The sequence below is a fragment of the Furipterus horrens genome, unplaced genomic scaffold (genome assembly GCF_987537825.1).
Source record: "Furipterus horrens unplaced genomic scaffold, mFurHor1.1.pri manual_scaffold_9, whole genome shotgun sequence".
Lineage (NCBI taxonomy): Eukaryota > Metazoa > Chordata > Mammalia > Chiroptera > Furipteridae > Furipterus > Furipterus horrens.
Genome location: NW_028327179.1, coordinates 1,597,942 through 1,613,772, shown reverse-complemented (window position 1 = coordinate 1,613,772; position 15,831 = coordinate 1,597,942). Strand labels below are relative to the sequence as shown.

The following is a 15,831-nucleotide window of genomic DNA, read 5'->3' as shown; positions in this document are numbered from 1 at the left end:
ATGGTGCGTGTGGCACCGAGCGGAAGGTCCCCAAATGCCTCTTCTCCTTCATCCCCAGCAGCCCCTCACTAACAAGGACAGAGAATTCGTAGAATACTTCTCTTCTTGGGTCAATCAAATGACTTCAGTCACTATATTATTTAAAAAAAGATGATTACACCCCAAGTGTTCTTGGTTTCTAAGATCCTGAGATGCATGTTTCTAGCTGTTAGGTCAGGAAGTCCTCTAGGAAGATCACTGCACTGACTTCATAACCCAGATAGCTCGGTAGACGTCACCTCCCTGGCTGCGTAGCTCATGCCACCAACCCACCCAGGGTCTGTTCTGCATCATTGCTTCCTGGGGACCCTTCATGACCTTCTTTTGTGCAAACAAATGGCCCTCAATATCCCAGTTTTGCCTTTAAACAAGGAAAAGAGAAGTATTACAAGCTCCTGAGACCACAGCCCAATGAAGCAGAGAACAGTCTTCGGGTCAGAAACTGAGTCTGAGTCTGACGCTGCTACTTGGGCTCAGGTAATTCACCGGACTTCTGGGTCTGTTTCCCTGTGCCACGGAGGGTGGCCCGCGTTTTCTACACCAGAACTGCAGTGCAGGCTGGTTAATGGGGGGAGACGGAGGAGACCACCCGCCTGTGGGCAGGTGTGTGAATGCATGCCGCCTGCAATCACCTAGGCTGGTTTTTTATCATTTAAGAATGTCTACTTATTATATTTTCTTTGTTCGGTCCAATTCAACCTTGAAGAAACAGAGATGACGACATAAAATGGCCAGTTTTGTTCTTTCTAACACAGAGCCCTAAAAATAAATGGCCCTCTCGTCATGACACGTGACATGTATAGTTTTCCACATGCCATTCATAAAACTGGACATTTGTGCAATGGACGGGGGACAGACGGCAGTGTTGGTGATGTGCCTGCCCGCCGCCTCCGCACGTGGCCTGCAGCGCAGCTCTTGCAGCGGCGGTGACCATGAGCAGGGTCCCTCCTCCTTCAGCCAAGAGGGCCCCTCCCACCCACCTGCATCTGCGTCTCCTGAGCTGGTGGCTGAGGCGCCACAGCAGAGAGAAGGGGCCCCATCGCCACTTCAGTATCTTTGGAAAGACAGAGAGACCCAGGGTTCTCGGGAACAGACAGAGCGACAGCGCCCAGCAGGGACCCACTCACCCACTCCTCTCTCACTCCGCGAGCTCTGCTGGCCTCCAGATGTGGTGGACAGGTCTTCGGGGACAGGCATGGGCTCATCGCCATCATCTGGGGCATCACTTACTGGAGGGCTTTCCTTCCCTACGGAGAAAGCCAGGAGCGTGAGTTTATGGGAGGCGTGGCCTCTGCTGGAGGGGGCGTGGTCCCCGCTGGGGGGGCGTGGTCCCCAGAGACCAGCCAGCAGGGATGTTTTCCGATGTGTTTTATAACACAGCACGGTAGCGCACATCCTTTCCACACGATCCTAACAACTCAGAGTCTAACCCCCAGGAGCCGGAAGCCTGGGTCGATGGCAGCCTCGGCTGGAGACCCTCCCCACGGTGCACCGACGGTCATCCTGCCGGTCGTTCTGCCTGGCCCTCCTGCAAGCTGGCGTCACCACGCCACCCCCACACAGGTTTTCAAGGCCAGCAGACTGGGCTCCCTGCTCAGAGCTGCACGCCCTGGGTCTGTGCGCTTTCCTGTTGGGGATGATTTCCACGACTGCCTGATTCGATTCAACCTGGTGGGGAACGGAGGTCTGGGAAGAGAAGGGACAGGGACCGAACCTCAGGCTGTGAGTCCCCACGGGCACGCACAGGACCCTGCCAGCGTCACCCTCGTCTTTGAAATGTGAGCACTCGGTGTAACCCACACAAAGAGGGCTGGGCCAAAGGCAGCGGGCTTTGCCAGGTACCCACGCTGGTGCTGAGTCAGAACAAGGTTCTGCCAGCGGCTCGGCCTGGGGTCCGCTCCATGCCCAGCCCCTGCCCCGGGAGGCCCTGGCTTGTAGGAAATGCTTCCTCCCCTGAATCGCAAACCCCTGTACCCACTGAGCACTGAGTCAGGGGACACAGACCACAGGCCGGGACAGCTGGGGAGGCCCAACGCCAAAGCAAAACGGCCTCCAGGGTGATGGCCAGGTGAGAGGAAGGGCCTGGGAAGGTGCGTGGAAAAGTGGCAGACGGGGTGGCATGTGTGCAGCGGGCCGGCAACGTGGCTCCTGGGCAGGGGGGACATGCTGGCTGATGTGCCAGGACACACGGCCATGGGCAGTGGGCAGTTTCCTCGTTTGTCCGACACTTCAGGGCACCGGTGAGGCCTGCCCGCGGGACGGCCCATCCCGGGCACTTCACAGTGGGACCTGCCCCGGCGCCCGGCAGAGGCGGTGCTTTGGGGACAGATCTGCGTTCTCTTGGGAGCAGACGGAACATTCACGTCCTGCTTGGCTGGGATTACCGTGATGGCCCACTTTCAGACGAGGGCACACACGGAGAGCCAGCACAGGAGGGAGAGTGAAAGTGGGGACGATGACAGGCACCCCCGGAAAGACAGAACGCCAGAGACAGTGACGCAGCGCTGTCCCCTCCAGCCTGTCTGTGGGCAGCGCCTCGCTCATGTGTTCACTGCCTCAGACAGCAGACCTCGTAAGTGACAAGCGCTACATACATGTCTGTGCTGCTTTGTGCTCACTCCATAACGGGGACAAACTCTGAACATGGGAACGCAGGTGGGGAACAAGCCGTCGGACAACATCTTCCGACTGCCCAGGGGGATGGTTTTCCAACGCTGAGGATTTTAGGGAGTTGCTCAGAGAAATATGTTATTTCATTTTATTTTATTTTTTGATAAGAAAAAATGTTCCACGTGGAAACTTTCTCTGATACCGTGAAGAAAAGAAAGGAATGATCTTGCACAGAACGGCAGTAGGTAAAGCCAGTCTTTTGTGGCAGGTGGGGACCCTGGGGTGGGGGGGAACCTGAGGCCCAGGCCACTTGTTTTCTCAAAGACGCCCTGTGGACGCCCCACAGAACGGGCAGTTGAGACCCCTGGTCTAGCAAACTGACCGATGGCCAAACACACCTCGTCCAGTGTGGGGTGGGCACGCACATCTCCGTGACTGGCCCGCTGCCATTTCAGGACGGGGGGCTGGGCGCTCGAGAAACTAAACTTTATGGCCCCGTGTCCTCAGTGGGGCCTTCCCCGTGGCAGCCTGGCAGCACTCCGTGACGCTCTGGGACCCGTTTGGACACCACGGCCGCAGCCAGGGGACCACAAAGAGCCGGGACTTACTGATGAAGACGTGTCCTCTCTGCTCAACTACCGCGAGCTACCATATGTCCAAATAGCCCAACTGCTTTTTGAAAACATTGAGCCGATCTGTTTATTCGGGAACGAGACCCACTACTGCTCACCGGGGACGCCTGGTCGGCTCCGGCCGGGAAGGTGGGCCCTGCCCCGGGCCCCCACCTTCCAGCTCACACTCGCATTTGTCGGCGCGGGGGAGCAAAGGGCTCCTGACAACAGTGGGGAAGAAAACCTAAGTCTCAGCCCGCGCAGCACAGGGAGCCCCACACAGCTCCGCTGCGGCTCAGCCCAGCCTCCCCTCACTCCGGGCCGTGTGTGAGAGGCCGCCTCATTTGCCTAAAAGCCCCCACATTCATGTCGTGGCAGCTGCGACCTTCACCACCACGCCCGGGAGCCGGAGGCCTGCACGCCGGACGTGGCGTCTCGCGCAAACCTCCGTGGCGGGAGCGAACGCCTTGGGTGTGGGTTTCAGACAGACCGGCCCAGCTGACCGTGTGAAGTGAGAAGCCGTGAGCACATGGTAGAAGGTGAAGCTCTTAAACCAACACCTCCTGAACATGAACACACGGTGACCGGATGCGGACGGACCGGGACCTCGTTCTGGATGGACCAGTTCTGAGACCGACGGGAATTTGGGACAAGTTACCCCTTTAAGGCTCTTCCAAGAGTAAAATGAGGCAAAAACAAGCCAACGAATAAACAACAACAACCAAAGAAAACCAGGATGTCGGTTTAGCTCCCGGGGTTGGCGTGAGGATAACCTGACAATAACGTGCGCGGATGCTAATGCGCTACCTGAGAGCGTGGGACTGTGTGACAAGCTGTAACCATGGAAACAGGAGGCGTGCATGGCACCCAGCCCCATGCGTCCCCGAGTGCACGCGTGACCGGCAGGCCCAGGGGACAGTGGACAGCGAGGCCTCAGGTCTTCAGGGGAGTCATGCAGGCCGTGCAACGTCATGTCGCTTGTTTGGAAAAATGACACACACTTCCTGTCAGTTGACATGTAAGCCCCCTCCTGCCATGTTTCAGATAAAGCGTTACCTATGAGAAGTGTTTGGGGCAAATTAAATGAGAAAATTGTATCATTAGCGCATCGGCAGCAAACAAATAATTTCTCAGGTAGACTACGCGTCACCCAGCAGAGCTGCGTGATTCCTGGTCTCCCGAGCACATGAGTCTTTGTCACATGTAATTACCCAGCTGAGCATAATTCCTGGGGGGAACAGACCTCAGACTGTGGACCCTCAGCTCTGCAGGGACGGGGAGAAGCTTGCAGCGCAGGGTGGGGCTGGCTCCCTGGGGGCTCTCAGTCAGTCCCTGAGAGTCTCAGAGCCTCAGCTCCCCGTGCGCGGGCAGTGGAGCTCGGCCCTCCTTCGCTGGGTTCTTGTGGAGTTGAAATGAGAGCAGTGTCTGCGCGGTGTCTGGTCCACGTCCACTCAATGGGACCTGCTGTGGTTAATACGCCTATGACAGGTCAGGAGATTCAAGCCTCATCTCGCAGAGCAGGTTACGTGTATCCACAGAGCCTACCCCGCGGTCCCCTGTCCCGGCGGACATTACAAATGTCAATAGAGAACCTCCACTATAGCTCCCGGGTCGCAAGAGCCAGCGGGAGCGAACCAGACGGACTGGTGCCGGCCCCTTACTCTCTGATGACAGGACCGTACCCCAGGGGCAGGGACGGCTGTCTCGGGTCCTGCGGTCAGGGCAGAGACGAGATGCTCACGGGGGTCTGTCCAGGCCCACACCCCTCTCTCTCCTGCGGGCTGACCACCCCCCCACCACAGGAAACCAAAACAAAATAATGCACGCACCTAAAAATTGACGTGGGAAGACGGCCCGGAGGAGAGGAAGGATGAGGTGCGCTCCAGGAAGGCTTCCCCCTCCCAGCCTGCTTAATGCCCTGGCCCCACTCCGGGGTGCCAGGAGGGGCACACATTCAGCGCCCTGACCGCTGTTGGGGGACCCCGGGAGAGGGAGAACCAGGCGGCTTGAAGAAACTCGGAAGGTGAGTCTTTCTCTGTTTCTCACGGGAGGATTTACGCATATTGGGTTGATGCCTGAGAAACTGTGGATATTGGGACATTGTTCTACCCTTGAAAGTGGCCACTGTATTGGGCGCGATTCAGAACAATCTATGGTTCTTCTTCTCTGTGGACAGAACACAACACTGGACAGTTTCATGGGAAAAGAAGATGGTTCTGTAACGTATTCCTCAGAGGTCATATCAAGGTGTCTGCTCCCACTGGGCCAAATGTACATCCTTGTTCCATAGCTAGCTGCCACATCCCTCAATTTCAGAAATAAAGGAAGAGTGATGTCATCAGGTTTAACTGGAGAAGCAGCAAGCAGTAGGAAAGCCACCCTTCAGATCTTCAGTAAAAAGGCCACACCTCTGTAGGTGTGCGGATCGCTGTATAGAACGCTCCAAGGTTAACAAAAACCAAAAGTGCTCAGCGTTTTCCCAGAAGTGTTTCCTCCGCTGAGTGTATACAAACTAGGTTTCCGACTGAACCTTTCACCTTTGCACCAAGAGGTCCCCTCGGGGCGGTCTGTGGCAGGAGGGCCCCACTCCTAGAGGGCCCGCTTTACGCAGCCAGAGCCCAGGACAGGCGGAGTCTGTAGCATAACGTTTAGGACAAGAAAACGATGAGAAGAAAATGAAGCTTCTGCTGTTTTTGTTGCCAAGATGAGAGTGGAATGTTGACTGGCTGTTCCTTGTAGGACAGCGGCTGCCGAGGCTTCTGACTGGGCTTGGGGCCCTGAGTCCTGACGGGGGCAGGGGGGGGTCTCCTCCCTTCAGTGGATTGCTGCTCAGGCCCCTGCAGTGCAGAAGCCACCCAAGGTGAGGGCGGGAGGGGGAGGGGAGGGGGAGGGGCAGAGAGAGAGGGGAGGGGAGGCCGAGGATTGGAAGTGATGGAAGTCTCGTTTCCCCTTGGATTTTCATTAACACCCTGTTTCTTTGACATTCCCGCCACCTCCGGCCCCAGGCCACACTGAGGAGGGGTCCATGCCCAAGCGAACGGCCATCTCCGCCAAGTCAAAGCATTCTGTCCTCATTGGTATAGTTTGGGGGTTGTTATTGTAGTTCTGTTTACAAAACTAAGTCTGTACTTGAGGGAAACAATTCAAATAATGCTGAAGGGAGAAGAGAAGCAAAGTCTCCTGATGTTTCTCCCATGACCCAGCCCTTTCTTTCGTCTGCAGTCTTCCTTCCAACAGGAAGCCAGGAACTAACCGACATCCTCCAGAACTTTCCTAAGCATGAGCACACGTGCGTGTGTGTGCATGTGTGTGTGACTTGTTTCCATGTCAAGGAATGGGGTCACAGATGGCACGCTCTCACGTCCGCATGCACCCTGGCCGTCTTCCCACAGGGGTGCATTCCCACATCCTCATGGCACGGTTTTCACATGTGGGCCCCAACGTCACCGTGACATCTGTCTGCTGAAACACTCCACGCGCTTTGGAGAGCGTCCCTCTCAGGTAAGCCCCTTCAACAACTGTCGTTGATAAAGGTCAGGCCAAACGTGCTGACCGATGTCCACTCCCACCAGCTGTACCACAAGGGCCTCAGCGCCAAGTCTGCAAAGCTCGCTTTTGGCTTGTTCTTTGCAGTGCAGAGAGTTGACGTCCATACTCTGTGCGTGGCAGGAGCAGCTGGCCTAGAGGAGGAGGGGCCCTCCGTGGTCGGGAGCACCTGTGTCCCCAGGAGGGCGGGACTGGAGCCCCCGGCCTGCACGGCTGAGAGCGGCCGCCCTCGGTCCTGGGCTCCACCACAGGCTGACTTAGACCCAGAGGCAGAATCCCATGGGAACTTGGAAACCAGTGGGGGCAGGTCAGCCAAGCCCAGAGGACAATGACAGGCCAGTGGCCCAAGGACACCAGCCTGATGTTGGTTATGAGTCCGTGGGGCTCTAAACACAAAGCACTGAAAACCGCAGAGGCTGCTTTTGCTGCTGACCCCCGAGGTCTGGCGCAGACACAAGGCGGGTTTCCTCACCTAAGCACGTGGGGCTGGGCGGGCTGGGCTACTGTCACCCAGTGGGATGCTCTGGGGCCCCCCCTCGGCCTCACCTCCCAGTGCCTGCTGCCCCACTTCCTGGGTCCCCCGTTATGAGAGGACTGTGTCCAGTAAGGCTTGGGATAAACTTGGCAAAGGGGAGAGGAGCGAGGCTGTGTCCACACTTAACAGATGTCTGGGCTGTGCCCCCAACCTGTTTGCCAAGCTACGTTCTCCACCCCTCCCCCTCCCTCTCCCTCCCTCCCTTTTCTCTCTTTAACCAAGGTCATTGGTAGAGGCTTGGGGTCTAGAGAAGACCCATCAGTGACCCAGCCCCCTAAACACCGACATACATTAAGTCCTTCCTCAGGTGCCTCAGATTTAACAGTAAAGCCACGTGTAACCTGGAGACGCTCCTGCACGGCTTCTCCAGCGGGGGCGGCCTCTAAGGGCTGACACCAACCACTGACACAAATTCCATCTTGGTTTTTCCTCTTGCCCAGCAGCGCCTCTTCCTCCACCCCTTGAATAGGACCATGACCTCTGGCCCCCAGGGAGCGGTCCTCATAGGGCCCCAACAAGGGTCTGACGTGGTCTCACCTGACACGTGGGGCATGTCTTGACTCTCCTCACCGTCCATTGTCCTCGGGTTATCTGAGAAAGAGAGGAAGGCATTTCAGTGCAGAGCCGAGCGCTGTGAGACGCCAGAGCGCACGAGCGAGGGAAGGGAGCCCCAGGTACTTAACAACAAGGTTATCTGCCAAGAAGGGTGCGTTTTCCTGCTCACATACTTGCTGGGGTATCAGACTGGCACAGACCTTGATCCTTGAAAGAACGGCATTACAAAGATTTATAAAAAAGATCCTTACCAGCTCAGGAAGACCAAATTTGTTATTTATTGTTAATTTCCCACTGCATAATAACCCAAAATGCAAACTGACTGCAACAAAATTAAGCAGAAAATTAAATGGCCCTGGGTCATTGTAGGCACAGAATTCATTCTCTCGGCTGATCCAGAGTTATGTTCTTTCTAATTTACTGAGCATGCATCGATGAACCTTGAGTCAGCTTGGTGACACGCACACAATCAGCAATCAAAAAAGCGAAGCAATTTGCTGAAGAATGTCTCATTTACCCAGGCAGGCTGCATAGCGGAGCGGCCTGCGTACCCCGTCCATCAATAATGAATACACCTCCAGCCGGGCAGATGGGCCACGCGGGCACTTCCGTCTCTGTCCCCGCGCCCTGCGGGCCCTCGCCTCAGCCGCCGCCACGCTCTGACGCAGGGAGAAGTGAAGCCACCACAGCAGCAAAACAAGGCCGGGAGAGGGCCTGAGCCTTCCTGTTTTGCTGACAGATGGCTGGTGTAGAAAGAGAAAACCAACCTGGAAGAGCTGCCTCTGCCCTGCCAGCCACCAACATGAGGGGACCCCAGGGAGAGGCCAGCGTCTGCGGGCAGAAGGGCGGGGTGTGCTGTGTTTTACACGGAGGGCCCTGGCCTGCGCTGGGCAGGTCTCACGTGGCCCTGGCCCATCCCAGGCGGAGGTGACCTCAGCAGTGCTGCTCCCTATGCTCCGCTGGACCACCTACGGGGGAGACCGCTCCCTTACCAGCCGGCTGGGGCTGTTCACTGAATCTACATCAGGTCGTCATCTTCCCGGGGTGGGGGTGGGGCTCTGCCTCTTTGGCCCAAATGTGTGGTCTGAGCTGTGTGGCCTTTTCAAGAGAGCCCTGGACACAGGTGGAGGGGCTTGGGGGACCCTACCCTGTCCCGCTAGGCTGATGGCCTGCAGGCAGAGGCCACATGCATGTTCTTCTGGAGCACGTGGAATACACATTCCAGTTTCAGAGAAGCCAATACCAGTCACCTGGATGGGGAGGGGTCCCACCTCTTTGTAAGCGCCCCCAAAGGTGTCTGGGGAGCCGCCTGGATTTCCAAGGCTGCTGCATGGCAAAGGCACAGCTGGGGACCAGAAAGGGAGAAGGCCCCCTGGCCCCCAAGTGCTGCAGCCCAGGACGAAGGGGCCGGGCACAGCCACGCAGACCCACCAGCCCCAGGAGCAAACAGGAAGCCAGCCCAGGGGGACCACAGCCGGGTGTCCACCATCACACCCCAACCGTGAAAGAGCAAAACTCGATGATTCTCTCAAACTGTCACGACGATGACAAGCCAGACAGACCTGGGCGAGGGGAAGGCTCTGCCATGCCTGGGCGGCGTCAGCAAGGGGCCCAGTCTCTGAGGACGCGCGCAGTCCTTCTCCGCCCGGCCCCACAACGTCCCCGGACTGACTGGCGACAGCCGTGGTAGATCCAGCCTTGGCGCCACCAGTACCACGGGAAGGCCACACCGTTACCAGGCCGCCGCCGGACTTCCCACTGTGCTTACAAATACACATCCACGCCTGCGCATCAATGGCCACACACCGCTCAGTGAGAGGAGGGGTCCCACCAGCACCTCACGGAATCCTTGTGATTTCCAATGAGAACAACAACTATCTCCTGAGGCCCAGCTGACGGCTACCCACCCACGCATGTGGCCAGAGCCCACGCCCTGCCAGCATGTTTTGGAGGGACCCTCTGAGCTTGCTGTCAGGGGCAGAATCCATCCACACCAAGTTCCACACCGAGGTCCCCTTCACACATCCGTCCGTCCGGGCAGATGGACGGGAGAGCGCATCGTGAAGGAGAAAGCCAGTGCCCAGACCAGGCCCTGCCCAGAGGGAGACCTCACCCCAGGCAGTCCTCCCACACTGGTGACCCGTGTCCCCAGGGGATGGGCGGGGGCTTCTTCCCGCGAGAGCCCTGTCTGCACACTAGAACTAGGATGGGGGTGTGTTACGGAGCTGACCACACGCAGACAGAGGACTCTGGATTTGTGTCACCAGACCTGTGTCCATGTTCACTGAATGTGCACACTCCCCCGACACACACATGCACACACACAGCACGTGGAAGTCCCACTCCACCAGCCCCACTCAGACACCGCGCTGCCCCTGCGGGAGGGGCCCTGCAGAGACAACCTCCCTGCCTGCTCTCAGCCGGCTGTCCCTGCCATCCTGACAACCCGCATAACCGAGGGGCAGAGCACAGAGGTCCACACGGGACCCTGCCATGTCCACGGCCTGTCTTGTCTGACATCACACGGCGGGTGACTGGACAAAGTCCCTCAGACTTCCCCAAACTCCAAATTTGCATCTCTTGGGATGAATTAAAAAAGTGTTGTTGTTTTTTTTGTAACAGTGACTTTGCTTTTAGGCAAAGACCAAAGGACTCGTCCAAGAGTGAGAAACTGTTTGGGGGGGAGGGGATTCGCCCCTGCCTGACAGGGGGCGGCCACGGTGGCCTCTGTGGTTGAAGCTCCACCCCACCACCCCCGGAGCTCAGGCGCCACCCAGCTCTGCGCTTCCTGAGCCCCCACCGCCGCCTGGGAGCGCGCCTGGCGTCAGGAGAAGACAGCACTCTGGCTCCTGGCGCAGGGGGTTGCAGCCCGAACAAGGAGCCCCCACAAAAGCAAATCAACAGCTTCTCTTCAGCAACCTTCCCCTGAACAAAAACCGAGGGGTGCAGGCCTGTGAAGGGGGTGCCGGGGGAGTCATCGTGTCACAGGAACGTGCTGTGATTCTGTCTGCTGCGTGGAAAGCTGAACTAGGGTGGGCGGAGCTCACCCTCCGCGCGGTGGGAGACCCGGCCCCCATGCAAGGCTCCCCGGTGCCCTACCGGCCACAGGGGTGCTTCTGTGGAGCCTGGGGGTGGGGGTGGGAGCTGGGTCTCACGCACGGCGCAGGGAGCCCCCACATCCGGAGCGGTCACTGACCCGGAAGCCTCTCTCTGTCTCTCCCTGGTCCTTCTGATGAAACAGGATCCGTCCCATGAAGGTGGCATTTTGATGACTTCTGAGAACAGGGAACGTGCAGGATAAAGCCAAAGGCGTAAAAAGTAGGCGCCAATGGGTCCCCACCCCCCACCCCGCCCCTCTGTCCCCAGGGGCCAGACCTGGGAAACCTGGACTTGGGCCCATGTGGACCTTCCCAGGAGAGCCCCTGGGGGGCAGTGAGACTTTCTGGGAACACCCTGCCTGACCTCACCGTCGCTCCCCTTCCACGCCCGCGAGGGCCTGGCACCTGGCTGTGTCCTGGGAGAAGCCTCCCAGAGCCCCGGGCAGCGGTGACCCCCAGGGAGGCCCCGTGGAATTCTTCAGGAGGGGTGTCCGCCTGGCTCCCTGCCGGCGACCGACCGAGTGGTCCCAGGAACAGCGCCCACGGCCAGGGAGCCGAGGGCCACTGTCAGAGGAAGGGCCGGGGCGGTCCCGAGGCCCCTAGTGCCCTCTGCGCCCCTCTTGTCTCCACGGTGACAAACCCCTCTCCTCCCAGTATTAGCTCTGACGCACGGGCTCTCCCCTGATTCTGAACCGTGAGCCTGGGCTCGGGAAGCCCACGGAAGGGGCACTTGTCAAAGACCACCGCTGGGGTCTCTGCACGCTGTCCGGGCCGCACCAACGCTGCTCAGCGCCACCGCCCCCCACCCCCCCTGTTCCTGAGCGCGCAGCCCGGCCGCAGGCTCGGCCACCTTGTTCCCCGAGGTTCGAACAACTCCACTCATTTCCTCCCCAAAACCAATGCCATGTCCAGCATGATGGCCACAGTCAACGATCACGGGTTGCGCATTGAAGGGTCTCTACGAGAGTCAACCTGAACGGTCTCATCACAGGAAAACATGGTATTTGTAACTGCGTGGTGACAGATGTTAAGGAGACTGATTGTGGCCAAATTGTTGCCATGTGTAAAAACATATAAATATCCAATCATCACACTGCATACCTGAAACTAGTATAACATTATATGTCAATTATATCCCAATAAAAAGACAAAAACACATACATATATGCATACACACGTATGTACATACAACATGCTTTCCTTTCCCCAATACTGTCTAGGTAATTGTCTGCTTAGAAATATTCCATAACATTTCTTGGGTACGTTATATATGCCAGAAAACCTGGTAAAGGCAAGGATTCTGGTATCAGGTAGCTGTCTTTAAACAACCTACTGTGTGCCTGGCATTTCACAGGGAAACTGCTGAGGCCCCCGGGCCATAAGCGTCACCCTCCGTTTCATGAGCGTGTCTGGCCTGGAGTCCAACATCCATTGCCAAGTGTGTGTGTTTACTCTCAGACTGTCCTTATCAGCAGGGCACGGAGTTCGTGCTATTGCTTCCACCTTATAGACAAGGAAACTGAGGCTGAGACAGAAGCAGCTGGTCCAGGGGCACACACAGCAGAGCTGAGATCTGAACCCGCGACCACATGGCGGTGACACCTTTTCACTGTGCTGTGCCTGCCCGTCTGAACCTCCAAGCCTGGCGCAGACACCCCAAAGTTCAAATGTATAACGGTGCCGGGACCTCGAGGGAAGAAAAGCATGTTCTCTGGGATATTGTGCAACGAACACCAACTGCCCCCCAAACCTCGACAATATGTTTGAATCCTGGGGACTTGGTCCACTGCCTCTTTCTGCCTTTCCTCCCTGACCAGTGACGCTGCACGGACATTTGGGGTGACCTCCTGATGCTCACATGATGCTGGTTTCTCAGGGGGCAGGTTTGTGGGGGTGAGGGGCACAAGATCCACGTCTGTAATCTGTTTCAAATGCCTCCGGTCACAGCGCTCCTTAAGAACAGCCGTCAGCCCAGCCCGGAGAACGGCCTTTCATTTCCCACCAGCAGGTTTTATTTTTGCCTGTGTATCATATCACCGTGAATTACACTGTAAATGGGGGGGGGGGGGGACATTTCCAAGAGAAAGCCAAGGCTCTCCGCGGGGCTCTGTGGCGAGGCCGGGGACCTGACAGGTTTTCCTGACACCTGACAGAACAGGCTGGGGACATAAAAACTTCTGTGCACTCACTTCATTTTGGATTCTTTTCATTTTTCAAAAATTAGCTGCCAATCCATACACTTGCCTGATTATTCCCCAGGGGAAGGCTGGCGTAAAGGACAATGAAAAACAAGATTCACACAGGACAGCGGGGGAGCCAAATGGCTTCCCTGCCCCCACCGTTAATGGAGCCACAGAAAATGCCCCCACGGGGCTGTCCCCAGCACCCTGCTGTGGGATGGAGGGCCTGGCGCTCAGGCAGGCCACGCTGGGCTCCTGCTTCTCCCCAAGGCAGCAGCCTGTACGCACCCCAGGAAGGGTTGGAGGGGCCAGGGCGCCTCTTCAAACCAGCTACCAGCTGTCTGGACCTGCTCTTAGCAAGAGGTGCTTCAGGCAGAAGAAAAGGAACCGCGAGGGTATTTTTAAATGCGGCCAAACAGCCGCTCCTCTCAAAGGGACGCCAGAGGGAAGAGATGTGAGCGAGCCATTAGAATTTCAAAGACAGAGGACGGGGTGGCAGACAGACCTAGCGCTGCCTCCCGGGAGCTGGGTGCCTGGCCCAGGGCTGTCCTGGGTGGCAGTCCTCCTGTGTCTGTCCCCTGTCCCCAGCGTGCCCCTCCTGGGGGAGGGGGAGGGTTCCCGGGGAGGGCCGGGCCGGCGGTGTCCCCAGCTCTCAGACTGCTCAGGGTCGCTGCTGTTTACTCAGCAGCCGTACCCCCGATTTACATACGGTGCTGCTCCAGGACCTTTCCTGGCCTGACCCTCTAGTAAGGCCACTTCCTAAGCAACTTCCTCAAACATAAATGGCGTTCACGCTTCATCACTGAAGTAACAAAATCTAAGTGTGGACTCCTTTCCTTCTATCGCCTTCCCGGTTTCAGAGGGCCTTCACCCTCGGCCGGCACAACCGCACAATCAAATGAGACCTGCATCCTGAAAACACGTGAAACAGCCCCCGAGAAGGACTTCCACAGACATGCCGCCCAGGCTGACACCCCATCCTTGATGACTATGAAGTGAGGGGCCACAGGGGCCCTGGAACAATCGGTGCTCTGTTGTTTTCAGAGTTTCCCCCCCATTTTAGAAAATAGATCAGTGCGAAGGCTCCATCTTTAACTCAGTTCTTTGCTCAGGGCTCATACGCTCCCCCAAGGGTACAGGGTCTCACCACGCCCTCTGCGCGGTGGGTTGTGTTACCCCACCAGGAGACGCGGGCACGTGGACACGCTGAAACCCAGAGTGCAAACGGAACGTGGCAGAGAGATCTACAGGCTCACCCACAACACCCCCCAAATGCACCTGTGAGCCTGAGCTCTCCACAAGACCAGTGGCCTTCTGTTTAAAAGAAGTGTTTGCAGAAGTTTCTTTGGCGAAAGCTCTGTTTTATCCACACCCAGGGAAGTAAAATTATGCAAATCCTCACGGGAATGTCCAGCTGCTTACAAATCCATGGACACGGGCGTATTAACAATAACTGGGAAGCAGTTATGATCTCGCCTGCTGAGGACACTGTCTTCAAACCTGTAAACTTTTTTTCACTGTGTTTTGATAAAGGCTCTACTGTCCGGCTGGTGGTGAAGCTAGGCCTGTGAATCTAGATACAAACACAGAAAGAAAATGTGCCCTGGAGCTAACACGCCTCGGGGTTCACTGTTACTCAAATATCTTTCCACTCCTGCTCCTTGCAGTATAAAAGGCTGCCTGGCCCAGCCTCTAATGCGGGGGTTTTGTGGGAGCTCAGGGAACAGGGGTTCAGCCTTCCTGTGACTCTCTGACTCCCTCTGAACTGCTCAGGCCACATGGTTTGCGAACTAATGGAAAATTCTTCTTACGGACCTTCCATTCTGGGCTCAGTTCTTTTACAGCACCCACAAAATCATCAATTATAATCAATCAAAATGAGGTACCTTTTCATGAAAAATTATTTAAGAAATGATCTATGTTCCCATTTTAAATTATGTTCACAAAAGACAAAATGTAGATCCAAAAAATAGATTCCTTAAATCTAGTTCAACCTCTTAGTAGCTTTAGTAGTTTGGCCTTCACCTCATTCTCCCCAACTTTAAATGGTTTAATGAAAGTCAAGGCGCTCTGCATCGGAGAGGGAAGAGGGAAGAATCAATGTATCTCAGTTGATACAATGTACCATCAATTGATACAATGTATCATCAGTAGACACATGGATCAATTATTAGGCAACAAGAATTGCTACGGGCAAGAAAGCAAATAATTACAGGAAAGAATGCTACTTGATGATCTGATTCTCTTTCCTTGGATCAAACCAGCAAGAGAAGTCTTTGAGTTCCGTTTTATTCTGTGACGAGAGCTCAGCACTAGCCCAAACCTCTAAGCCCCCGGAGAAGACTGTCCCCGGGGGGTCCGAGGTCCCACCAGGACTGCCGGGACCCCATTCTGTAATCCACAGCCTGGAGCCTCCAGGGTCCCCGTGCAAACCCGGGTCGGGGGGTGGCATCAGGAGAACCCACACGGCAGCTACAACTTCCTCATTCGCCGGCTACAAATATCAACACGTCTTTATTTATAATCTGGCAGAAAATGCTCACGTCCTTCAGAGAGCAAAACACAGGAAAGTTCATGTTAAACATTATAGTCTAATTTTCCTGCAGCTCTTAGATACGTTTAGTTATTTTCAACGTTTTACTTTAAGTTCCTTTTTC

The 15,831-nt window shown here is 56.3% G+C and overlaps 1 protein-coding gene across 6 annotated transcripts in view; it reads right to left on the bottom strand.

The window, feature by feature from the left end:
• Positions 1–15,831, bottom strand: part of IKZF1 (IKAROS family zinc finger 1) — a 76,897-nt gene that overhangs the window by 55,227 nt on the left and 5,839 nt on the right. For all 6 annotated transcript variants that reach the window (XM_090286994.1, XM_090286997.1, XM_090286993.1 and 3 more), the window contains exons 2-3: positions 7,879–7,932; positions 1,167–1,286 (exon numbers count right to left, since the gene is read on the bottom strand). In XM_090286994.1, the coding sequence (XP_090143120.1) occupies positions 1,167–1,286; positions 7,879–7,918 (160 nt within the window). In that variant the 5' untranslated portion in view covers positions 7,919–7,932. The remainder of the gene's footprint in view (positions 1–1,166; positions 1,287–7,878; positions 7,933–15,831) is intronic.